Source organism: Grampus griseus (genome assembly GCF_964374135.1).
Source record: "Grampus griseus genome assembly, chromosome: 2".
NCBI lineage: Eukaryota > Metazoa > Chordata > Mammalia > Artiodactyla > Delphinidae > Grampus > Grampus griseus.
This window is the reverse complement of record NC_139018.1, coordinates 105,896,040-105,921,474: the sequence shown is the minus strand read 5'-3', so window position 1 is coordinate 105,921,474 and position 25,435 is coordinate 105,896,040. Positions and strand designations below refer to the sequence as shown.

The window sequence follows — 25,435 nt, the reverse complement described above, 5'->3', positions numbered from 1 at the left end:
GAACATGATGCAGCACCTGCAACCACGTGGGCATGAACGCTCAGGTGAAGGGCTGGCAGAGTGGCCACACGGAAGCTTCAGCTGTCGAGGGTAAAAGTTGGCAAGTTTGCTTTGCTTCCTCACGTGTGAAAATGGACACTATATTAGAGGCTGTGGAGGAAAAACGTGCCCTAAACACACCAGAATGAGGCTGGCCAGCCAGGACAAAAGATGGCAGACACCAGGCCAGGAATGCCAAGTTCAGCCTCTTGGCTTGTCCCAGCAAAGATCAAGAGTGATAGGTGACTGAAAACTGCCTTGGCGGCTGCAAAGTCTGAGCACTACCAGAAAAATTGCCCTGTAGCTTTTGTCTCAACGCTAACTAAGTAAAAAGAGATTCCTGAAGTGGTCATTTTGGGAGAAGATGTTGACGGAGGCTGAGTGGTATTTTCTCTAGTGTCAGCCAGCATTGACCCGGCCCTAACACCTGCCCTGAGGCTTTGGGGAACAAGAATGACAAAATCAATAACAACTCTCCCCCCATCTCTTTCTCACACACTCTCAGCAGGATCCCCTAGTGCCCATTACCTTATGTCCCAGCTGAGCTGCTTCTCCTCGAGCTGCTGTGGCAATGGGATCGATGAGGTGCCCGATTTCCTGGACCACTGAAGTCAGCTGCTCCTGCAGGGCCTGATAAGGAGAGAGAGCTGTCAAGTTCAGCTTACAACAGCTCCCCACGTAGTTGTACTGATTTAAAAAGGTCCATGTGAAAGATAAGAGAGGCCGAAAGAAATGGATATCAGAATGCCTGGGAGTGCCATCCAGCCACTGCTCTGACCCTCCCCGTCCCAGCGACCCTCAGTTCCCCTGGGCTAAACCCCTCCTCCCCACAGCTCCATCCATGAGGGACACGAGCAGGCCCCAGGAACACCTTTCCTACTGGCTTCTCACTCCCGGCAACCATAGTAACAACGGATGCTACTGGTATCTTTACTTTGGGTTATTCAGCATAATTACTGGAAAGCTGGAACTGCGGTGGCTTTCCAAGAAGGGAAGACAATTGTGTCCAAATGGAGGTAGCTAATGGTGGGGTCCGAGGGAACATCCACGTTGCAGTGTCCTCAAAACTAAGAACCCCTTAAGCGGGGAGTGGGGAGGAGGGTGATGTAAAAATGACATCAGCTCTCTTAAAGCAGGACTATTTCCCAGAGAGCACACTGTGAAAACGGCCAGGTGAAATGCCCACTAGGCTATGGTCAGGTGCTCTGTTCGCTGTATTTAGTGATGCGGATGCCATTATCGAAAATGGCACCATCAAGGCATTTCTTCTCAGTTTTGAGAGACAGTTTAATCTCTCCATCCCAAAGAACCGAGCTCACGCTATAAAGAGACGGGGCAAGGTATCTGGACGCTGCTGAAGTGCGAAGGGGGCGGGGAATTCAAAGATGGAGAGTGTTAACTAGGCGCGGGAAAGATCAGATCCCGCTGTAGAAATTTTCACAGGAGCTTCTCCACTTCATAGAGTCCGGATCAATAGATCAGAAGGCTGGACATGTTAGCTCTGCACTCGCCAGCACGGAACGGGGTGACTCCTGACAAAGTGACAATGTCCTGCTCATAGAAATGAGACTCGGGCTACCCTCCTACCGAACAACACTGCATATGGGGGGGGCGGGGGGGGGGCTTTGTGCAGAGCTTAGTCAACGAGAGGAGCAGCCTAACCCGCAAACTTGAAAACAAAAAAAAGGAAAAAGGAAAAAGTTAGAGAGATGGAGGCAGGTAGAGAGAAACCTCCACACTTCCAAGGGTCTTATTTAGCAAATTACTTCTTATCTTCTCACTGATCATGTAACTACAGTCAAGAATGCAAGACTATCCCAGCGAGGTCGTCTTACTACAGATGGCTTGTTAGATTAAATATGGTAGAGGTAGGAAGCACATGCAGATAAAGGGGAGGGATTTTCTTCCCAGGGAGGAAGTCAAGACAGAGGACATGCTTTGGTGATGGTGTTGAAAGGATGTGGGTGTGAGGGGGGTGCTAGTGACAGTGTGTGCTTGGTTGGTGGTAGTTCAGGAAGTTGCACACGTATGACAGGCACACTGTTCCGTATGCACATTCTACTTTAATAACAGGTTAACGATGATTCTAACATTCTGCACAGGATGAGAATACATATTCCTTCTTTCTTTCCTTGGAAATGGGGGAGGCGGGTGAAGCAACAATGAAATACACAGCTCTATTAATAAAAATGAGCAATTCCAATTCCAGGCCCTGTTTACAGACAGGGGCCAAAGTTCATTGTCGATGAGTTCAGTGTCGGGAGAGAAACACCAGTCAACAGACCATTCATATTTACTAAGTACCTTCCGAGCGTCAGGCACTTTCAACAGAAAGAAAGAAGTATGAATCAGGGGTCTTTGGACAGGTAACAGAAAAAACTCAAAGGAGCCAAGAAGGAAAACTGAATTCTCAACTTTGGAAAAATGGGCAAGAGAGGGCAGTGTGGCTCTGAATTAACAGAATGCACAAGCTCTCTCAATACTAGATATTGAGTAACAAGGGCAGAATCCTTGATCTCTGCATGGACCAAACACATAGCGCTGAATGCTGAATTCGCTCATTAGTCAAAAAAGTGCTGAAATATGACAGGGAGGCACTCAAAATTTACACGCTTAGGTCTGCTCTCCTGAATATGGTAACTCCACCGACTGACACACTCTTACCTGGCAATGATCATTTCCCTCCAAATTTCAGCCAAATCTGAACCTTCCACCCCCAGAGTACATGTGTTCCTTCATCAAACCATCATTCTCTGCTCAGCATTTGCCCGACCCGCTCCAAAAACTTCCCAGGCTGGTTCCAGGGGAAGGTGGCCCAATGATGAAGCTCTTTATCAAAAACACGTTGGTGCCATTCCCCCATCCCCAAAGCCTGATGTTGGCATTCTTCAGTACTTCCAGAGGCTTCCGAGCTGGCCACAGAGCCCTGCATACCTCCACGGAGATGTCGTCCCTCGTGGCCAAGCTCTGGCTGACAGCAGCCAGCGAGGCCTGCTCGATGTCCCGGATGCACCGGTTGATGCTGTCAATGGAGTAGTCACATTCCCTCTGTCCAGGGGCCTTGTCCCTGGAAGGGACACAGCAAGTAGAACACGGGCTCCACGGAGCGCAAGTCCCCAAACCTGCTCCAGAACTGGTGGGCCAGGAGCCCCTGTCTACTTTCTCTCCCACTCGATTGCTTTAGGGAGTGAATTCCCGACCCTTGCTTGGCAAGGCTTCTCTGCATAGCCCAGGAATTTCTTCACTTAACACTTGTGCTAAGTCTCTCTCTGGTGGGAAGGGTAGGGTGCTGTCCACCATCTCAGGCTGATGCCAGGCAACGGCAAATGAAACAATTTGGACTTGGATTCTCCATTCACTGGCTTAGGCATAGGACCCTCTTTAAAAAAAAAAAAAAAAAAAAAAAAAAAAAAGGGCAGTGCTATTTCCAGTGCAAATATACTATGCTCTCTACATTGCATACTAGTTGCAAACGTCCTGGGCTGTGGTAGGAGTTAAAATATTTAGTGGATTTTTCTTTGCGAGGCATTAAGAAAGAAATGCCTTAAGTTTCAAAAGCAATTTCAAAAACAAAATATACCTGAGGAAAGGCATGCACTCCATGCTGTGGGGTAATTAACTTTGGTCAACTTCAAGAATGTTTTATCTACTCAGGGGATGATTTTTCATAGTAGATAGGCTCCTACTACCACCATGGAGGTTAGAGATGCCCAGAGTTACTCTGGGACCTGGAATATTCTTTTTGTCTTATTATCAAAGTAAGGTAACCCCAAATCCTGCTAAATAAGCAGTGGTGCTCTCTGCCTAATCTCCTAGGTATCGACAATATGGTACAATGTTTACAAGGACTGGGACTAAAGCAGTCATGCCTGGGGATGCCCTTGGGAATGTTATCTAAATGCCTTTCTGCCTGAATTCTCTAATCAGTAAAAGAGAGACAATAGCAGCATCTACTTTACAAGGTTGCTGTGATGAACATATAATGTAATACAGGTACAATGCTTAGAATAGTATGTAATATATGATAAATACTTTAGTTAGCTATTATTGTTGTGACAAGTGCTACCGCTGGTCCCAAAGAGGTAAAGAAAAAGATGATGACAATGATCAACCACGTTGCTATTAAATAAAAGTCCTGATGGGCTTATCCCCCTCCTGCCCTGTCGGATGCAGGCCGCTAGCAATTCCTGGAGGAGACACTAACCTGATAGACGTGATGAGACTCTTTATAGAGTCAGAAACAGTGTGGGAATGTCCCGCTAGCACAGACCAGGTGGGCGGGTCTTTGGGGTTGATGGCCAGTGAGCGTGCAGTGCGGATGAGGTATGATGAGCTCTCCAGCATGGTCTTGGCTGACACCAGGATTGGTTCTTGTGCCTGGGAGCCCTGGGACCAAAGAGCAGAAGGGTCAAGGGCAGGGCACACAGACTAAGTGAATGACTTGGACCCTGGAAGGTCATGTTCTTTATCAAGTCACCACCTCTGTCCTTTGAAAGGAGACAGAGGGTAGGGAAGCATGGAGGCTGGCTCACATGGGGCCTGGATGATGAGGACCTGGGGCCATGCCACTCCTTAAATATTATTTTTGAGTGTGAAAGAACATACCGAGAAAGAATCAGCCCCAAATCTATGCACAGAGATTGTTCTCAACATATAAAGCCAAGACATTACCTCTTAAGTGATGTACAGACATTGAGTTCCATGAACTCTGCTTGTATCATCAATGACAAGAGTAACAGTGCCCTACACATTGACAGAAAGAGTTTTTGGAATCCTTAACTGTTCATGCCCCTTCAGTGCCACACAAAACAAGCCAACGACCTCAGTTTTACCTTAGCTGTGAGGATTCCCTACCTCGGAGCTGATCTGGGCAGGAATACTGACAAACTCAGGGTTGGAGGCGAACGCTGTCAAGTTCTCCACGGCTTCGATCAAGGGGGCGGTGGCAATTCGACACTTGTTGCGGTTGTCCTCAGAGAAATCCCCATCCAGAGCCTGATGGGAGAAAACACAGAGATCACTCCTGGGCCGCAGCAATCACCACCCAGCGAAAAGAAGGTGGTTTAATGGGAATACTGAAAATGTCTGGTGAGTCCATAAACAATGAACAAGAACTGATTGGAGGGATCTCTGCCATCAAGCAGAGGGGCTAAGTGAGCAATGGTAGGAAAGAAAGCTGAGTGTGTGGCTCACAGGCCAACTGACCCCACAGCCCATCCACTCCCCACTTAACGTGATTCCAAGAGCGCCTGCTCTTCTCTCCCCTTGAGCTATGCTGCCCATCCCTGTGGCTGAGCCACTTTCTTCCCTGCTTTTGAGACTATAACCCTTTGGCTCTTCCCCTCCATTTCACTCCAATTAAGTCTATCCTTTGCCAAACTATAAAAATATCTTACACTGTGTACCACTTTCAACTTCTCCTAAGCTATTTTTACCTGGATGTCCCTGAATGACTGACGGAGGGAGGGCTGATGTATCTGTCATTTTCAAATGAGCAAAATGGAATGCAATGGGAAAAAACATACTAGAACTATTCCCAGCAATACGGACACATCTCACACATGCAATATTTCGGTAAGGAGGCCAGACACGATAGGGTACCCACTATACGATTCCAGTAGTGCAAAAGTACAAAAACAGGTGAAACTAATTCTGGGTGTTAGCTGTCAGGTCACCCTTTGGAGCCAGTGAGACTGAAGGAGCAGAAGTAGGCTTCTGGGCGCTGGCCATGTTCTGTCTCTTCAACTGGCCACAGTTACTTAGGTGTGTTTGGCGAGGGAAAATTCACTGAGCTCTGCACACATGGGCTTTTAATCTATGTATCTTTTGCTTCCAAAGTTTCTTTCTTTTTAAAATTAGCAGCAGTAATACAAGGGCACTGAATGATGAGTCACGTCGCGATCAACAGCCTGCACAGGAGACAGGCCAGGAAAGTGGCCTGTGATGCATGCCAGACCACCCCACAAAGGGTCAACACTTGGATCCCAAGCTCCCCAACCACGGACTGCACCTGCTCAAGCACAAGGCTGCTAGAACCGATGGCCTGTGACCAGTGACAGCACCCCTGCCTCCCAGCAAAGGGCAACGTTTGAGAAGGCAGTTATGTTTGTCGAAGAACGTAGATTTCTTTGTTAAATGACGAATTAAACTTTTAATTTAACCCTTATGAGCAACACAGAAAAGTCAATTTAGACAATTAGCGAACAAAAAACCGGAGGCACCAGCAATTACAGAACAAACCGGATCTGAGATGCGAACCTTTCTATTTCTCAATAAGGCAAGAGTAGGCAGGCACGGTTAGTGTAAAGGCTACTTGAAAAACAACTATATTCCAATCAAGTCTTGACAGCTGAGGCCGGTAATTACACATCCGCCATGCTAATATTTTCTGAGGAACTCCCATAAGCCTGGTTAATTTACCGTCTTCATTAGTACTGTGCACAGTTTGCCTCTGCTCAGGCCCTTCTCCACCAGATAGGCACTGACCTTGACCCTAACTTGGCCCATTCTGTGGTTCTTCCAGGCCCAGTGGAAACCCTATGTGCCTGCTACTTACTCATATTTATGGCTTCAGTTCTGACTCCACTCACGTACTCAGTAAAAGTTGAGTTAGCATCTGTTACCTCCACTGAAGCACTGCACCGGCGACATGGCAGTGAACCGTCTGGGCGCTCTCATCTTGTTGCACTATTACCATCATTGACTCCTTGAGGTCAGGCCCTACCAGGCTTCGGAGCAATTTGGGCACACATTGGGAGGCCGGCTGGGTGCCGCATAACAGGAGCCCGACAACAGTGGCCCCAGCACAGGCGGACCACTGAAGCAGGCAGATGGCAGGAGCGGACTTTGGCATCAAAGGAACTCGCATCCCAGCTGCACCAGTCGCACCCCCTCCAGCGGGAGTGATAGGGCTTCTAGCTCAGCTTCTAGCTGCCCCTTTACCTCTCCACAGTCCTCTCATCCTCTTTTCTACCGTCTACAACACTCTCGGCCTATTAGGAAGGCAGACGTCTGATCACGCCACCCACTCTTAGGGGAACTAATTAAAAACGACAAGATGATTATCCCAGGTAAATCCCAAGGAATGGTTTCCTAATTGTGCAGTTTCATCGACTGCACCAACAGGATGAAGAAAGGATTTTTTTTTTGAGACTGGGCCCTAACATCACATATCATGTAGCCCATTGCGGGTCAAGGGCAGGACCCTGAATAGCGTGGGCTGTGGACTACAACGCCAAGCTCCAATCCAGCACTGTTTTCCATTTTCAAGAGGGAAAAGCCATTTCCTCCAAAGGAAGAATTGAGCATCAGAAAGGATGGTTTGTTCACATGGACAGTATTTCACTTTTGAATGCTGCTTCCACTCTGGAGATGGCTGAGCAACCCCAGTAAACGGAATAACTCAAATCTGGCCAGAGGTGGAACTTCAGGCAGGCACGACAGTTTTCACATAGATATTCCATGTCACAGAATGTTTAGTACACCCGTCATAACAGTGAAAGGGTAAATCCACTTAGCCAAATGCCCAGGCGCCATCGGGACCCTGAGCCAGCTCCTGTGAATGTTCTCACACTTAGCAAAAATCTCACAGGGACCTGGGAGAAACAATTTCTGCATGTGTACCAGAATCAAAGATTCATGGACTTTGGGGGTTAGAAGGGATCTTAAAGATCATTTAATCCCAAAGCTCCAATGTTTCAGGTGATAAAACCAACACCTAGAAAGTGACATGCTAAGCCAGAACCCAGAACCAGAACCAGAACCCAAGACCCTTGGCTCCCTTTCCTCCTACTGACCTTAGAAAAGGCAACAAGAATAAGGCGTAAGAAGCCCAAGAGGTGTTTTTTCCCCTCCTTTTTCTTCTCAAGAAACCTATTTACCCATCCAAACAAAAGGACGATCAAGAAAACGTACTGACAGCCGAGTTAAACCGGTTAATGAGAGCTGGACCTGGTGTCTTTTGGACGCCCTGTCAATGCTTAATGGCAAAACCCTGAGCTTCAATTCCACTGCGAGAGGCAAGGCTGCGCTCCAACTTCTCAGAGAAACAAAAGCTGTGTTGTTGCACAATGTCTACTTGGCACCTAAACCTGAGTGACCGCACATTTAAAATAACATTCGATTCCACACATCTGAGTTGAGGCTAGGTAAAGAGCTGACTGGAGAGAGAGAAGCAGGCACTGGTACACGGGGGGAACCAGCAGAAAGACGGCACCCGCGGTTAGGGCTCCGTGTGTTTCTCAGTTGGCCGGCATTGAGAGCAGCACCTGGCAGGGAGGAGGGTGCACGTATGTATTCTTGCTGAGCCACGCTCTGGGATCACAAAGAATGCCATCGGCAGAGATTTACGATCCCTGGAGGCAGGCATTCTAATGGGTGCTGATGACCCACTGTGGGGTAATCTGCTCCCTGCTCGCCAGTGTTCCTCCGGGGAGGGGTTCCCCCCCTTTCATTGTGAACTAGAAAGGTGGGGCAGCTGGGATTTAGGCTTGGGCACATCCTTGTGATTTAAAGGAAAAAAAAAAAAGAAAAGGACTGAGAAGCATAAAACTTAGAGCAAAATTCAGCCTCGATGGCGGCTGTTTCAAGCATTTAGGGAATTAAACATTCATTTGTTTCGCTATTCGACAGGATTCTTAACCATTCCTTAACTCAGCAAGGCTATTCGATATGTAGTACAGTGTGCTACAGTGAAATGGCCCTCACCATTTTCCTATTAGGAAATTCAAAACAAAGTTCATTGTCCCCGGCAAAGCCTGCCACCTGATGGGAATCGCAACACCAAGCACATTTCAGCAAGCTGCGGAGCAAGAGGGTCATTTCTGTTCCTTGTGCACGGCTATCGATTCCCGGGGTGCTCGCGGGGAAGGAGGCTTCATCTTCTCCATGTCACAACAGCCTGCATCCCCCCTCTGGTGTTTCTGCACAGGCCTATCTTTAAGGCCATCACAAGAGCTCATCTGCTGCAGGCAGTTACAAAGAGGGGTTGCCACTGTGAGGAGAATCTGAAAAGAAAATGAGACCTTAACGGAGACAGGTCGGGATTTAAAACCGAGGAGAAGGCAGAAAAGAAAGGTATCCCAGAATTTGTATAGAATAGCTCCTTGCCTTTGTCTCCCCCTTGGTCCATCTAAATCTAGTCTGTTTTTTTGATGATCGGAAAATGGCCAAGTTTAATTGAAATGAGTTAGTTACACAGCAACCGGCAATGATGTCACTACGTCTCAATTCTATTGCCGTCTCTCCAGCCCTGCCTCCCCCGAGACTGGCACACAAGCACTGCAAACGCAACCAGGTATTTCGTCCCAGGCTGGTGAGATGGCTTAGTCTCTCCATGCTAACGATGTACACGGCATGCCATGGGCGAGAGCAGGCTTGAGGGAAAGAGCAGGGGATCTGGGTCTGAATTCCGGTCTACCACTTAGTGGCTGAATCACCCCACGAAAGTTACTTAACCTCCTTGTGCGTCACTGTCCTGACCGTAAAAACGGGGATGGCAAGCACAGGGTGGTTGGTTGTGTGGACTGAATGAGTGATATACACAAAACACGGAACAGGCTTTGGGTAAACTAAATATCGGAAAACATAAGCTTTATTCATTTCTAATACCACGAACCATGACAGTAATTAAAGGGAGCTGCCAGCAGGATCCTGGGGGCACCTGGGCACTGGCTTTATTTATTCATCTTCAATTTATCTTATTATTGTCTTTAAATAAGCGGGTTTTAATTTTTTTTTTTTCAAGACTCTGTTTAAGCAGCTAAGTAATTGCCGACGGGGATAACTGCCCCGTAGCTCTTGCCTGCCCGCTTCCAACGGCTGCTGGGCTGCACAATCTCTCCTTGGCTTCTGCTTTGCTCAGCCTGTTGACTAATTTCTCCACAAGATTAAACTGGCTTTGTGTAGTGCAAGGGAAATGAGGTGTGTAGTAACATATCCTCTGGAGACAACAGGGGGAAAAGCCCCATCCCTCCAGGACTTGCCCGGCAACGAAGCAGATCATCCCACCTCCACGAGCGTGAAAATCCTTCAGTAAAGTGTGAACCCTCCAACGGCCTTCCCTCCGGCACTTCCTGGTTTGCACAGAACTGACAGCTTGCCTTCCATGACCACCTCCTTTGGAGGTTCTTTGCCAGGGGTCTGCTGTTCAGGCTGTGGCTGTCTTCCCATCAGGTCAGCTGCTTGGTGTCTGGCTGGGTGTCCCACGCACGGCAGCCCGGGTTTGCGGTCTGATCACCCAGCTACAAATATTACAGCCCAGCTACTGCGATTCCCTCCTCACAGGGTACCCTTGCCCTGCTTCCCCTCAACCTGTCCACGGCCACGAACACAAAGACGAACTTGTTATCAACGTGGAATGCTCTATTTTAAGAAGCTCATGCTCCACTGAAAACATTTAAACAACTATAAATAGAATAGATATCACAGGACAGAATAAATTGACTTTTTTTAAAGATTTTCCCAACAGTTTCCCATTCCATTCTCCCTCCACCTTCTCTCTTGGTCCAGAGATATTTAACAACCATGGCAGGGCCCTCTACCAGCCCCTCAAAACCACCCTGCCCCACTAAGCACACAGTTTACCCCTCCCCACCCACTATGCAGAAGGTTAGTAGAGACCAAGGCTGTTGGTTTTTCCTGATAAATATCTCCATCACTAATGAACCGCTCCTCAGTGACTTAAATCATGAGACTGAATTGGAAGTTGAACTCCACTAGAAGCAAGTATTAGAGAGCAGAGCTTCAATCCCCTACCTCGTTCCCCTCTGCAACAGGTGTCCCAGGGATTCCTAAGGCCTCAGCTCAGCGACCTACCTTGATGGTCTTCACCAGGTTGGCAGTGCTGTTGGCGACTTCCTTGGCTGACTGGACAAAGTGCCTCTTGGCCACAGGGTTGCCCGTCTTGGATGAGGCGATGCGGCAGGCATTGCACAAGGCTGAGGTGTGCTTGGCGACAATCGTGGCGGCTGACAGAACCTATAAAGCACGGACTGGGTTGGGGGCACCCGAAGCTTCAGTGCAGAGGGGTCCAGTTCACTGGAGTCCACCCTGGTCCCGAGCCCTGGATTCCCCTTCAACTCACATGTCTAGGGCTCGTGGAAATAAAACCCATGTCTCTAGCTCTGCCGCCCCTGAAGTCACTCCAAGAAAGGGGAGGGCGGGAATTATTAAGGCAGAGACTAAACAAAGAAAAGGAAAGGCAGGGCTGATGTGGGAGTGGGCTGGGCTCCAGGCAGTCTCAGAGGAGATGCTGTCAGCTATCCTTTGTGACCCCCAGCCAGGAGGGACACGGCCCAGGGTCTAGGCCAGCGCTGCCCAACAGAAATACAGTGCGAGCCACATATCTAATTTTAAAATTTCTAGTAGCTACATGAAAATAAGTACAGAAACAAGGGAAATTATTGTAAATAATATATTTTATTGAGCTTGATATATCCAAAACATTTCATTTCACCATGTAATCAATTTAAGAATATTAAGCTTTCACAATCCTTTATCCTACTAAGTCTTTGAAATTGGTCAGTATTTTACACTTACAGCCCATCACAGTTTGGACCAGTTACATGTCAAGTGTTTAACAGTCACATGCAGCTGTATGTCACTCCCAGGTGGGCTATAGGCACCTTATTAAGGGGTGTGGCTCAGGGATCTCCCAGCCCCAGCTGCGTTTCTGAATCTGCCTGATCTACTTTGCTGAGGCTGGTAACACCCCTTTGGCCTTAACTGGACAGGTAAGGAATCTCCGGTGCACTGACACCTGCCTTAGGTCTGGGTGGTCCCCCAGGTATCCTTTACTTGGGTCCTTCTCCTGCCTCAAGAACGCTGGTCCCAGGGTCAGCAGTAGATGTGCCCATCACAGCCTGCCTCTGCTAGCCCATATAGGCCATTCTTGTTCTTTTTAGCACATACTGCTGGAATTATTGAACACGACCCATGTCACTTGGGTATTAGAAGTATCAAGGAACGTCACACATACTGTCTAGTTCTCAAATGTCTCTGTGGCTCCTTTTGTGCTGTGGATTCTGACCCAGCTTTGGGGTCTGGGTCAGCACCACCACCTCTGGGAAGTGACCCCTGAGAGCCCCTCAGAGAATTCATCACACCTTCCTCTGTGCCTCCCTTGCCTTGTCATCATACCCCGATCACTCCATCTTCCAAACTTTAACCCGCAGTAAGAGTTAAGGGGGTAGGGGGTCGGGTCTCCCTCACGGTGACCCTTAGCGCCGAGCACAGAGCAAGCCCTCAACGTTATGCCCCCTGAACTGAACAAATGGAACCGTGAGCCTCCTGATGAATCTCACTGTGATTATGCCGCCGTGACTGCCTTCCGGCACTCCATTCCAGAGCACCTACCCGTTCCACCCTCACCACATTTTGCAACATCCCCCTAAGTCATGATCCGGCTGGCTTTGCAAGTTCTGAAAGAATGGTCATCTTTATTCTCGCAGTCTCCCACCACCCACCTCCAGGAGCTCAAGGACATGCAGATCTCACATCCCTGCCCCAAAGTTACCTGTGACGGGCTGCTGCCGGGGTCCACCAGGTTCTGGCATGCCATCTGGATAGCCTGGTTTGCCCTGGCAAACTGGATGGGGTCCACAAGGCCCTGATGGCCTGCCTGGCTGTTCGGATCAGAGATGCCAACAAGGTATGCAGCCTGGAAGGGAGGAGGTAAACCACAGCTCAGGCTCGCTGTACTCCTAGATACGCCTGTGGGGGGAGTGTGGTCCCACAGTATACATACAACAGTCATTCTCAGGTGCTCCCAGTGCAAGGTGGTCAGACTCATCTCATCAATAAGAGTTTAGGCATGGACAAGCTGACACTCGCTTGGGCCGGGGACATGCCAGCAGGAGTTTGCTACAGGCTTTTGGGAACAGTCTCCTTGTTCTTAAGAAAGCCTCAAGAAGCTCTTCCATGGGGCATGACCAAGGATGGATGCAGCCCTGAGTGCTCTGGCAGCCACCTTATGACCATGAGGGGGACCAGCCTCAGCATGGAGCTCACTCTTTGGCTGGCAGATGGCAGAGGGGGAAAAACGTGGGTGTAGACTGATGGTGTGGAGCTACTGGGTAGGCCAACCCTGGAGCCTGCCCTACATGAGGATTTCTCATCTCGTAGCCTAATGTATCCTTCTTGTTTAGGCCAGTATTTGAAGCAGTAAGTAAGAATGAATAAAATGGTTCGGGGGAATAAAAGGCAATATTCGGTCTCCAAGAGGACAAGAGGCTACAAGAGAAGGTCTTCTCTTCAAACCCTTTGGAGGTGTTAGCCAAATAACAGGGAGAAAATGAATCTGTGAGGGAAAATTCTAACCTTAACTCATTTCCCCTGAGATATGAGGGGCCAAATAAGGGAAGGTGATTTCACCCTCTGAACTAGGGATGTTTTTCTTTGGTTCAATAAAATCTTCCAGGCTCAAGGCAATTGTCAAATGATAAATCCTTCAAGGTAAATGCTGACATTCTTGGAAGTTCAGTTACATGAGCCCAGCAATTATTGGAAATACACAGCACAGTTGAGGACGAGCCAGGAACATGCCTGATCATGACTCTATGTGATGGCATTCAATTTTTTCTCCTTCTGATTCTAAAAAGAGCATGACTAAGACTTTTGCAACTCTAAAGCCTCAGAGGGAATTTGAATTGTGTCATACCTATTTTTTCCCCCCAAACAACTTATCTGTAACAATGACCTTAAAAAAAAAAGAAAAAAAGAAAGAAAAAAAGACGGGCCTCTGAACCCTTAGGCTGGGTCTGCAGGGTTCAGCGTTCTCTCCAGGCTGCTCTGCTCCAGGGGTAACGGGCTGATGTTTTGCCTAAATGCTTAGCCAGCAAGAGCCACCACCTTCTCCATGGTTTCCGTGGTGATGGGTGGAGATGCAGCTGAAGCTGAAGCCCCCGCGTGCCTCCCACAGGGACCCGGCACAGGACAGGGCTGGAAAGCCTGCGTCGTGGGGCACGGGGACCCGTGCCTTACCTGAGCTGCAGCCTCCGTCAGCCCACAGAGAGCCTTGGACGCAATCCCCACACACTCCCCAAAAGCAGGGAGGTCCCCGGTCTTGGCATTCTGCGAAATCCCTGCCATTGACTCGCCCAGAACCTGCAAAACAAACCACGAGCGATATTCTGACCAGCATTCCTTCAGACCATGGGGTAAAGGGGCTACCCTTCCAACTTGAATGTTCGAGGCCACTTAATCTACAATATTTGCCATTATTTTACTTCATTTGCAATAAGAAGAGATTTAAGATAATGATATCATTTCTGTTCCACAAAGAGAAATAAATAAAGTCTGAAGCTTTCACCCAAAAGTTATCTATATCTCAAGCAGGTACAGTTACTATACACAGATCAATAAACTAAAATCTATACAGGGCAGCCCATGGGTGAATGGTCTAAACTGAGAACTGTTAGTTCCCAGAATATAAAATCAGACATATCTACCGAGCTATAGGTGAAGACCATGTCCAGAAAGCAGAAGACACACTCTTCCCGATATTATTCACTTATTAATTGATAGTCTTTAATTAATTAATTAATTTTGGGGGGCTGCACTGGGTCTTCATTGCTGTGCGCGGGCTTTCTCTAGTTGCAACGAGCGAGGGCTACTCTTTGTCGCAACGTGCATGCTTCTCATTGCAGTGGCTTCTCTTGTTGCGGAGCACGGGCTCTAGGCGCTCAGGCTTCAGTAGCCGTGGCACGTGGGCTCAGTAGTTGTGGCTCATGGGCTCTAGAGCGCAGGCTCAGTAGTTGTGGTGCACAGGCTTAGTTGCTCCCGTGGCATGTGGGATCTTCCTGGACCAGGGCTCGAACCCGTGTCCCCTGCACTGGCAGGCAGATTCTCAACCACTGCACTACCAGGGAAGTCCCTATCAGAGGTCTTTAAAATAACAGCTAAACGGGATTTCAGTACTCAGAATCTAACCCAGAGAGGTCAACCACCATGCACAAGGTCAGACAGAAGGTCACACAGGCAGAGGCAAGGCGCCTGCCCCATATCTGGTGTTGTGTCTTCATGGGCCTCCTCATGCCCCATGAAGGCAGGTCCTACTTTCCAGGGTCACAGATCTTAGAACTGAAGGATGTTCAACAGAAATCTTTAGGGAGACTATGACATCCAAGTCTAGAACCCAAGACAGAGCTCTTTGTTTGTCAAGAAGCCATCTTGGATAGGGAAAGAAAGAAATTCCATTCATCTCACTTGCATTTCATTTTATCCTGATTTTGAGGCATTCTCAAAAAACACTGGTGCAATTACCACAGATCAGTGTTTCCTGACCTTTTAAAATATTATTATTATTGCTCTGATAAGAAGTCTTTTTAGACCACCTCCCTCCAACTGCCACCCACATTACATTAAATACTAAGAAATAAGATCTTGTTGAGCAGGGTTAAGATTTGGAGAAGGGAGGACACAAACCTTTGTATAGTCTTAGATACTTTCACCACCCACACCCCCCAAAAAACCCCCACAATTTTTCACTCCCCTTGAGAATGCAAGGCATGGATAGATGGTGAAAAGAACACACGGGAGGATCTCATATAAGCCAAGGCCATTGAAGGGCTTTCCCCACCAGTGCAGTCCCAGTGGAAGGAAATACATGCTCTGACTCACAGTAAGACCCATCCCTCATAGGGTCTGAGCAGTGGTTCTCATAGAGTGGCCCCTGGACCACATGGCAGGACCTGGGAACTTGTCAGAAATGCACAATCTCCCCCACCTTGGGATCTACTGAATCAGAAACTCAGGGGTGTGACCTAGCAAGGTGTGTTCAACAAGACCCCCAGGTGATTCTGATGCACAGCCAGGTTTGAGAAGCACCTGGGCAAAGGGCGCCATAACAAGGCTTTAGGACATGGGCAGCCATGCAGAGGGGCCACAGGCCGGTGCACACAAAGCATGTCTTGATTCTTCCCCACAATGAGGAGGGATGCTAACAGCACAGCCAGGCTTACCTTGGAGTTTTCCATTACACTCTCGATGCAGTCAAAGTAAGAGAGGTCACTAACAGGTTCATTGGGATTGTCCAACATCCCCTTGACAGTCTACAGAAGGAGAACACAACTTAAGAGCAAGCCTTATAGAACAAGGGAAACTCAACATAAAATACCAACTATCAACTTCCCCTCCATACACAGGATTCTGGTCATTATCCAGATTCTTGAGAGGAATCTAGACCACAGTGTCTGCGACTTCAGATTTCCTGCGGGCAACACCACGCTGATTGGGGTGGGTGTGTCTTGGTTAGCTCTGACAGAGAGGAGAATCTCTTGTTTTCAAATGTGAAGGAGAAGCTTGGTATCCACAGAACGGGGACATTTTTTCCTTAAAGAATCTGAAAGTTAGTGGGAGGCAATATATATTCATGGTCAATGAGTATAATTTCTCTGCTGGATAACTCCAAGGAGTTTAAATATCAAGGACAGGTTCATTCATTTCTTCTTGATTAGTAGGGACCTCTGTTTTCAATGCTGGGACCTTTCAATGGGTAGGCATGAAAGAAGGTAACCCCCCCCCCCAAAACCGCCCACTGGAATGGTTCATTTGTTTTTAATTTTAAAAGTATAGAAAATGTTGGATCTTGTTTAGGTCTCCATCAAGGAACAGGGCATGGGGTTTGCTTCTTCTGCCTTTGTCTCCAGTCTGCTGAAAACGGTTGCTAGCTTTCATGTTGCAATAACCTTTGATCATCGTTTATGAGGGACTTTTCCAGGGGAGGAAAGTCCGGGGACATAGCCATCCATCTTCCTCCCTGTTGAGTGAGAAGATACAGTGGGACCTAGCAGACTTTGGGGCACAGCCAACAAAAAGACAAGGCCATGTGAGTTACTAAGGGTTGGGGGGAAGTAATGGTGAAACTGCTGAGTTAATCAGCAAAGATCTAAGGGAAAGAGGGCTGCATAAAGAAGGTGTTCATTTCATTGAAGAAACTCCTCCCACTCCTTGGATAATCAAAACTGCCTTAGTAACAGCAACACTGAAATAGCCATAATTTTGGCAACCAAGGATACCATTAAGGCACAGAGGATGTGCATCTGGGCCAACAGACCTCATTTAGATCAACAGTCCACGTATCATTTATATTTGCAAATGTGAACAGACCAGGATAGGGCAGTGACTCACCCAAGGAAGGAAACATTCTCCACTGTTTTCAGAATGCTTCAGTCCCCTGCCTATTCTCACTTTCAGTTGTGCCAATGGCCTCTTGCCATCGGCGGACTGGGCCTCAATCAGACCCTTCAGAAGCTGCAATCAACCCCCCACCTCTAACATCTCTGGCATGGTGGGTATCCCTGTTCAGAAAACTAAAGGTACACTCGGTACAACCAACCCATATCTACTGAGATAACCATTTGCCTGTTTCAACATAACCTGAATTGGTTAGGACTGCTTTACAGACAAGTAGGCACACTGATTTTATTCTTGCCCATGTATACTCTGTGGGTATAAATGAATTTTCTATTAAAAATAAACCCTAAGTATGAATATAAACTGATAAGCCCTACACTGTGTCTGGGCCACTAGGAGCTCCACGGCCCTGACTGGAGCCGTGGAGTCAGGGCCCTGACATACACCCTGACTGTATAGTAATAAGTGTTACTCCTGGGTTTTCTCTAATGAGCCCCCTACATGTTACAAAATACAACGTATGGGAAAATCATTTTTACTCATAAAGCACATCTATTCCAGCTTCTCCCAAACGCCCCAGAATAATCACTCCCAAACTTTTTAGGTAGAAATTGCTTATCTTCAGCCTACACTCAATACCATAGGCCTCTTCCTGTATGAAATAAAGAATCCTTTAACAAAGCAACTCTTAAGTGGAAACAGGGAAGCAGGGATGATAACCCCACCAAATCTAATTTTTCTTTAATTCCTTCCCACTTGGATTGGAACTTTGGCCCAATAGTTTCCCAGGAAAGATCAAAGGTAAGAATAGAGGAGAAGAACCTGACCCGGAGGGAAAGGACAGACACACAGACACTCTGAAATCCTCAGCAGCCTTTCAGGGACTCACCTCGAGCTCCCGCAGGGCGTTATCACATTCCTTCTGGCCAGGAGCTTGCTGGGTGCACAGAGTGATGAGCTGATTGATGCTCTCCGTCACAGCTCTGCGACGACAAATACGGAAAGAGTGTTTTTTGTTTTGTTTTGTAAAGATCAACAGTAATTTCCCCAACAATGTTTTGTAGGTTCGCTAGGAATACAATTAATTCACTATAAAGGCTGTGGTCCCTGTGACAGCTCTTCCACAAGGCTCTAAACCAGCAGCCCCCGACCTTTCTGGCACCAGGGACCGGTTTTGTGGAAGACAATTTTTCCACCGGGGGGCAGGGGGATGGTTCAGGCAGTAATGAGAGCAATCGGGGGGATGGGTCAGCGGTAATGCGAGCTATGGGGGAGCGGCAGATGAAGCTTCCCTTGCTTTCCCGCCGCTCACCTCCTGCTGTGCGGCCCGGTTCCTTAACCAGTCCTCCGCCTGGGGGTTGGGCCCCCTGCTCTAAACAACCAAAAATCAACCACAACCAGGGAAGAGAGAATGAGAATCCCTACTTTGCTTCTCATTATTCATTGATTTACCCTTAAAAGTATCAATACTAACAGTTCTCTTAAGAAAGTGTGGCTATCTTTAATATATTCACAAGAAGGAATTCACAATGAAGTTGCAAATGGCAAACAGCTCATAGTAACACTGTTTTCAGAATCCTTCCCTAGCAGCCCACAGGAATGGGATGATCCGAGCTAGGCTATTTTGGACAGCCTTTGTATAGTTTGGACTATTTTGTATATTTTAAAAGTCACACTGTAAACTGTGCCTTATGATTTTAAAACCTCTTCTTACCATTCATTTCTACATGACTGACCAGTTCCTAGAAGCTATACCAACATTATTCTTTAAAAGAGCTATTTTCTTTGTTAACATTAATAGGAATCAGAGATGCTTACATGATTTTACATGTGTTTCCATTCTTCTTAGAACTTAAAACACAGCCCAGATTTTTTCCTACATTGGCTAGGGTTCCACCCCTCCTGGACAGCCTCTGTTTAGGTTGCCATGGATGATTCATAAAGGCACGGTCCATTTGGAGTTAATTTCTTTAACAAGGTGTGAAATATGGATCCAGATTTTTTTTTCATGGGGGGGATATATGGAAGTCTAATTATTCCAGTACCATTAAAAATGCCATACTTTCTGCACTGAATTGCTTTTTTAACCTTGTTGACAGTCAGTTGGCCATATTTGTGTGGGTCTACTTCTGGACTCTATTCTATTCCATTGACCTGTGTGTCTAACCCTTCACCAATACCACACTGTTTTGATTACTGTACCTTTATACTAAGTCTTAAAATTGAATACCCTTGTTTTTATAAATGAAAAAAACAGACATACACACACACACACACACACACACACACACACACACACACACACACACACGAGATAATTCCCTAAGGAGATGCTACAAATAAGAAGCAGAAATAAGACTTAAACCCATGTCTATCAGACACAAAGGCCAGATTCAAAACCATTTTTCTGCAGGGCCATAACTGGTCCATAGTTTGGGCAGGACCCTGAATTCTATTCACAGTCAGTAACCACTGCAGCTAACAGGAAACTTAAAATAAAACAAACAAAATCAAAATAGGACACACATTGCTGCTAATCATTAACACTGTCTAATATAAAGACGCCACATTTTATTAGTTAAATTGGCTTTGCAGCTTCCCACAGAATATCAAATTAGGTGGAAAAAGATGTTGCCAATGTACAAAGGCAATCAGCTTAATTATTTGATGAGGAGCTACTGCTTTGAATTTTAAATTTAGCTAGAGTGATGGGAAGAAGAAAAACATTCCTCAGCTCAAGAAGGAATCCCCAAATAGCTTGTGTAAGATTAACTCTAGTGACTCATTTATTTGTGGAAAAGTGCTTAACTAAGTAAGGTGTCATGGGGAAGCACTGTGCCTTCCAGGTGCAAAGCAAAACAAGAACAACTGAGATAGCAGGACAGTCTCTAGTTGGGACCACCTTTGGAAGGTGCAGTTCATGATGTATTCACTGGAAGGGTCCCCCAGAGAGGCCAACACCGTGTTCTGCAATGGCAGCCTTCAAGACATACTTCGGAGTGGACAGGCTGGATGTGTCAACATAACAAAGGGTACAGTCCTCAACTGTGGTGACACGATCATTTGGGGAATATTTCCACGTATCACACAAGCTTTCCATTTGGCTTACTTCCTTCAACGTTTCCTGTTTATCTACGTTTTTAAAAAGCTAGTCTTTATATAAAGATTTTTCCATTAGAAACTAAGTGTTTACAGGAATTCCCTGGCAGTCCAGTGGTTAGGACTCTGCATTTCCACTACCATGGGCCCGGGTTCAATCCCTGGTTGGGGACCTAAGATCCCGCAAGCCAGGCAGTGTGGCCCCCTCCAAAAAGAAAAAACAAACCAAAAAAAACCCCCAAACTAAGTTTACAATTGGTAAATCCTGAGAATATATAGCTATTCACTGTCCTTTCAACAATTTTTAGAAGTGAAAAATGTTCAAATAAAATCTTGGGGTAAAAAAACAACAACAAACAAACAGACTAATAAGAGTTTGTGGTTGGATAGTCCTTAACAGTGCCAGCACAGCACCGCATGCCTGAATGAGTCACTTGGGTAATACTGATCCATGACTAAAAAGCATTATTTAGGTATCATTTATCCCCATAACTCATTTTAGAGTCTGGATTGCATAGCTAAATAAACTTAGCGGCACAGAGGCAAATGGTGATATAGATTTGACAATGGGAAACAGTATTTTCATGTTTCAAACTACGGTACTCATTTATAAGAGCAAAGGATTAAAGACAACCCAAATATGCAGTGATAAAGGACTGATTAAATGTAGAGTCTACAACAGAATTCTTGGCACCCATTAAAAGTCATGATATCATATTCCTTATATAGAAAACTGTATATAAAATGTAAAAACCACATAAGCCCATACCTGTAAAAATATACATATGCAAAGAAAAAGGACAATGACGTATCACAACGTTAACAGTGATTTTATAATATTATTTTAAAGCAGATACCAGTAAGTCTACTAAAGCATTATGAATTAACCTACTTACACTGTTATAAAAATACAGCCAACATTAGCTGCATCCTCCCTTCGTTCTATGTAAATCCAAGTAGGCTTGAACTGTAGCTGCTTTTATTTTCCCCACACTTTTTGGTAATGATCAAAGCCATACAAGTTTATTTTAAAAAATACAAAAAATTAAATAACCGTAATTTCACCATCTAGAGATAGTGTTTTCCTGTAATTCATTCTTTATCTAATAAGCATATGTGGCCACTCTTGGTTTTTAATAAATTGGGATCTACAGCCTCGGATGTTAAAGGCTTTCTAACCTACAAATCGTTTAGCATTCAGAGATACTAAATTGATTCAGACAGGAGTTTGTGAGCTCTGGAAGGAACCTTTATATAGATATAGAATTGGGGCAGAGGTGAGAGAAGAAAATCAACCAGTTTGTGCTTTTGATTATTTATTAAGCCCAAGTCGTCCAATAGCGAGCTTGGAGGGGAACAGAGCAACTTCAGATGATTCCCTTCCTCAAAGGAGGACGTGCTTAGAAAGGCAACTAAGAGCAAACTGAAATTCCCCTGTTTGTATTCCCTGGGTCCTACCATGCACAAGGCATGGAGAGTAAAAAAAATAATACAGTTTAAGTCTCTCTAGGAAAGCAAGGTGCTTGCAATCCAGTTGGAGAGGCAAGACAATGAACAGACAAGACACAAAGGTGAGCCAGAGGAAGCAGTGATGGGGGGTGTGACACCAGACAGGATCAGCCAGACACAGGCAGGACTCGCTGGGAGTGAAAGAAAGAAAATGAAAGCCTCGACCGTGGGCGTGGGTTCTGCCTACGAAGGAGGGCCCAACGTGGACCAGAGCAATTGGAAAGTCAGGGCTCAGCGAGATCCTGATTCGGATTCCGGGAATGGAACATTCTAGAGGAGACCAAGAGACAGAAGAAGGCCCAGTGTACATTTTTCTACTTTACAACATGGAAGTGCTGCTTGCTGGGACATCCTTTTTCACCATCTCTGGAGACAGGAAGACTCCTGCCCGGCAGGAACTTCAAAGCAAAGGGTGGTCCTGGAAGAGACACGTCCTGCAAGGTCCTAGGGAGCCCTCAGGGGACTGGAAAGCAGCTGAACACCTGGCCTAGGACGGCCCTGATGCTGGCAGCTGCGGGCGTCAAGTCTTCAGCCTGGGAGTCCTTCTGGCCAGGGTGACTGTGGTGTGCTCGGCAGCCTGGGGAGGTGCTCAGAGTTAGGGCACTTCTTCCTTTTGCCACTGCCAACTGGTTTCCCACTCCCTTAACTAAGTTCAGGGAGCATCAGTCCAGCCCCCAGGCAGGGAAAAGCCTGATGAACGGTGGACAAAGGGTCTCCAGCTCCACCCAACTTGCCAGAAAAGAGCCAGAGCCAGGCAGTTACACAGAAAGAAGACAAACAAGCCAGGAACTCAACAGAAAATGACTTCCTCCCCACGCACATCAGAAACCAAGGGACCAGCTTCCTCAGATGCACCTGGGCTCAGATGCAGAATGGTCAGAGGGAGCAGAGGGAAAGGCACACATACTCTACTGCTCTCCCAGAAGTAAACCATTTTCCCCGAAAGCAGGAAGAATCATGGAGACTAGAAAGAACAAAGAAAGGGTTCAAGTCTGCTGATGTAGGAGCAGGGTGGGGCTGAGTTGGTCCAGGCCTGGGCCCCCACAGTAGCATCTCTGTGGGGTCTTTGGGGACATCCACAGGAAGGACAGGCAGGCATGGCCGTCTCAAGAAGAGGGAGGGCAGTGGGACTGAAGATGAGGACGAGAGCAATCGATTCCCTGCTGCCCAACTCCAAAGGTACTTATGCACCAGACTGTTGTGAGGCCCAGATAGAATGAGGGTGGCATGCCCTGATTGTGCCCCCTGTCCTAACTCCACCAGGGCCGTCCCAGTCTTACAGTGTGTGCCCTTATCAGGCATGTGGTAAAAATCTGTTTAATGAACAAATGAAGGAACAAGAGAATGAACGAAGGCACCCCAGGTGGGCAGAGCTTTACCCTCCAAGGGGAGCTGCCTGACTCACTTGACCTGGCTGGAGCTTCCGCTGGGAAATCACCCCAGGGAGCAGAGCTTGCCAGCATGGGCCAAGAAGCCAAGGAGAATAGGCCAGCAACTTCCTGCAGCTGTTCCAGCCCAAGACTATCAGTTCATGTGATGATTCTTGAGTGCTGTCTTGGCTATGAAACCATCAGGCTGGGAATTCTGTCAACTGCTGAAAGCCAGGACAGACAGAGGCAAAGAAAGCTTTTTTGCCTCGCCTCCAGGTCCCTTCCTCAATGTCACCACCAGGGGGCGTTCAGACACTCACAGAGCCAGGACACCAGCAGCATGCTTTCGGGTCCTGGATTCCCTTCGGTACGGGGCTTTCAAAAGGCCAATTTATACTCTCCCCTCATTCCCACAATTTAAGAGAGTCGACAACACGCTCTAAGTTGGAAACTGTAATTTTGAAACGATGTGAAAAATTTAAGATAATGAAAAACATCTGAGTTCAGATACCTGGCAACATTAGTTGCCTTACCCAAAGGTTGTTTGTAGGAAAAAAGTGATTAAGAGGGTTTTAGATCAGAAACAGCTGCACGACAGAGAAGACATCACTGTCCCTCTTCATCTCCACCACGACCCCAGAAGGGCACTCACCTAATGGAACAATCACAAACAAAGCATAAGATGGAGGTGGGGAGATGTGAGGGTATTTTTCCCATCACCTAGTGGCTCTAGCTATCGTTTGAAGGTAAAGTATGTATCTGGGAATAAATGAAGAAACTCAAAGGTTTTGAAGGCAACTGCTCTGAAATTACCTAACCCCCCCATAAAAATAAAATAAAATAAAATAACACTACAAGCAAACAGGAGACCAGAGACAGGTTTTAACCAGTGGTACCATGCTACCTTATATATCGAGAACTGAACAGAGCTCAAGGACAATGTAGTCTGTACACATCCCTATTTGGCAAATGGGAAAGTTTAGACAGGTTGAGTGACCTGACCAAGGTAACCTAGTCAAGCACTAAAGCTTGTACTAGAATTCAGGTCTCCTGATTCTAACAACTTTAAAAAAGCCAGGAGAGGGGGCTTCCCTGGTGGCGCAGTGGTTGAGAGTCCGCCTGCCGATGCAGGGGACACGGGTTCGTATCCCAGTCCGGGAAGATCCCACATGCCGCAGAGCGGCTGGGCCCGTGAGCCATGGCCGCTGAGCCTGCACGTCCGGAGCCTGTGCTCCGCAAAGGGAGAGGCCACAACAGTGAGAGGCCCGCGTACCGCAAAAAAAAAAAAAAAAAAAAAAGCCAGGAGAGATAAAGACATTAAAAAATAAGCAAACAAAACCAAGTTTAAAAGAAGTTAAGTAGAATTCAAGTAATGCGTTTTAAAAATCACTAATCTGCACATTTTGAAAATGTTTCCAATTATGCTATGTGTCCTAATTGTCCCGCATTTAATCTCTCACTGCTGTTAGTTTTCCTACATATAAAGTGAAATCAAGAAATGCTATGAAAACAGGCCTACACTTCCATAGGAAAATAAAATACCCTACACTCTTGGTTCAGGAATATGAATGTGGGATTGCCAATATAAAATTTTCCTGGGCTGTCGCTGCAGTTTCTCCAGCTACCAGCACTCCATCACTAGTAATTGAACTAAACGGCCAGAGTGGCCCTGGAGCAGAAATTCTCTTGTATGACCCAGTTCCTCAGGTGAGAACAACAGGAAAGAAGAACGTTGACCTTACCCCAAGTTCAGATTCATGTTTTAACATATTTCCCAAAACAATTTACTCCTCCCCACCGCCCCATTCATTCTGAGCTAGAGCCCTTCTGCACGTGACGAAGTGAACATGTTTAAATCCATCTAATTAACATTGGTGCCAGGCATATAGTAAGACTCAAGAAATGTTGAATGGCTAGTTGAGTGTCATTTTTTTTATACTTTTCAACATCTTCTGGTTTCTTTTTAATGAACTTATATTACTTCCATAATCTGAAAGATAGTAATACTACTTGCAAAAAAAATCTAAGCCACTACGTTTATACATCAGTGGGGGCCTTAAGACTAAGCAAGTCCTCCTGAAAAGGCTTTAAGAGGAGACAGAAGGCATCTTTAGGGGAGAAAGCACATGCAAAGGAGCCCGTTTAATAAGACACCAGCATCTCTGTCACTCTCGCCTCCAACTCCGACAACAGAAGGTCAGCACTACTCCTTCGCTCAGCAAGGCAGCAGGATGCCTGGTGGATCTTGCAAACACCACACGTGAATGCCCATTTTGTTCTGCTCT

General features: G+C 46.7%; 1 protein-coding gene across 3 annotated transcripts in view; it reads right to left on the bottom strand.

The window, feature by feature from the left end:
• Positions 1 to 25,435, bottom strand: part of TLN2 (talin 2) — a 450,475-nt gene that overhangs the window by 75,335 nt on the left and 349,705 nt on the right. For all 3 annotated transcript variants that reach the window (XM_082647306.1, XM_082647308.1, XM_082647307.1), the window contains 9 exons: positions 18,062 to 18,155; positions 15,999 to 16,088; positions 14,020 to 14,142; positions 12,554 to 12,697; positions 10,855 to 11,016; positions 4,894 to 5,034; positions 4,244 to 4,425; positions 2,974 to 3,106; positions 568 to 669 (listed from right to left, as the gene is read on the bottom strand). In XM_082647306.1, coding sequence (XP_082503432.1) covers positions 568 to 669; positions 2,974 to 3,106; positions 4,244 to 4,425; positions 4,894 to 5,034; positions 10,855 to 11,016; positions 12,554 to 12,697; positions 14,020 to 14,142; positions 15,999 to 16,088; positions 18,062 to 18,155 — 1,171 coding nt within the window. The remainder of the gene's footprint in view (positions 1 to 567; positions 670 to 2,973; positions 3,107 to 4,243; positions 4,426 to 4,893; positions 5,035 to 10,854; positions 11,017 to 12,553; positions 12,698 to 14,019; positions 14,143 to 15,998; positions 16,089 to 18,061; positions 18,156 to 25,435) is intronic.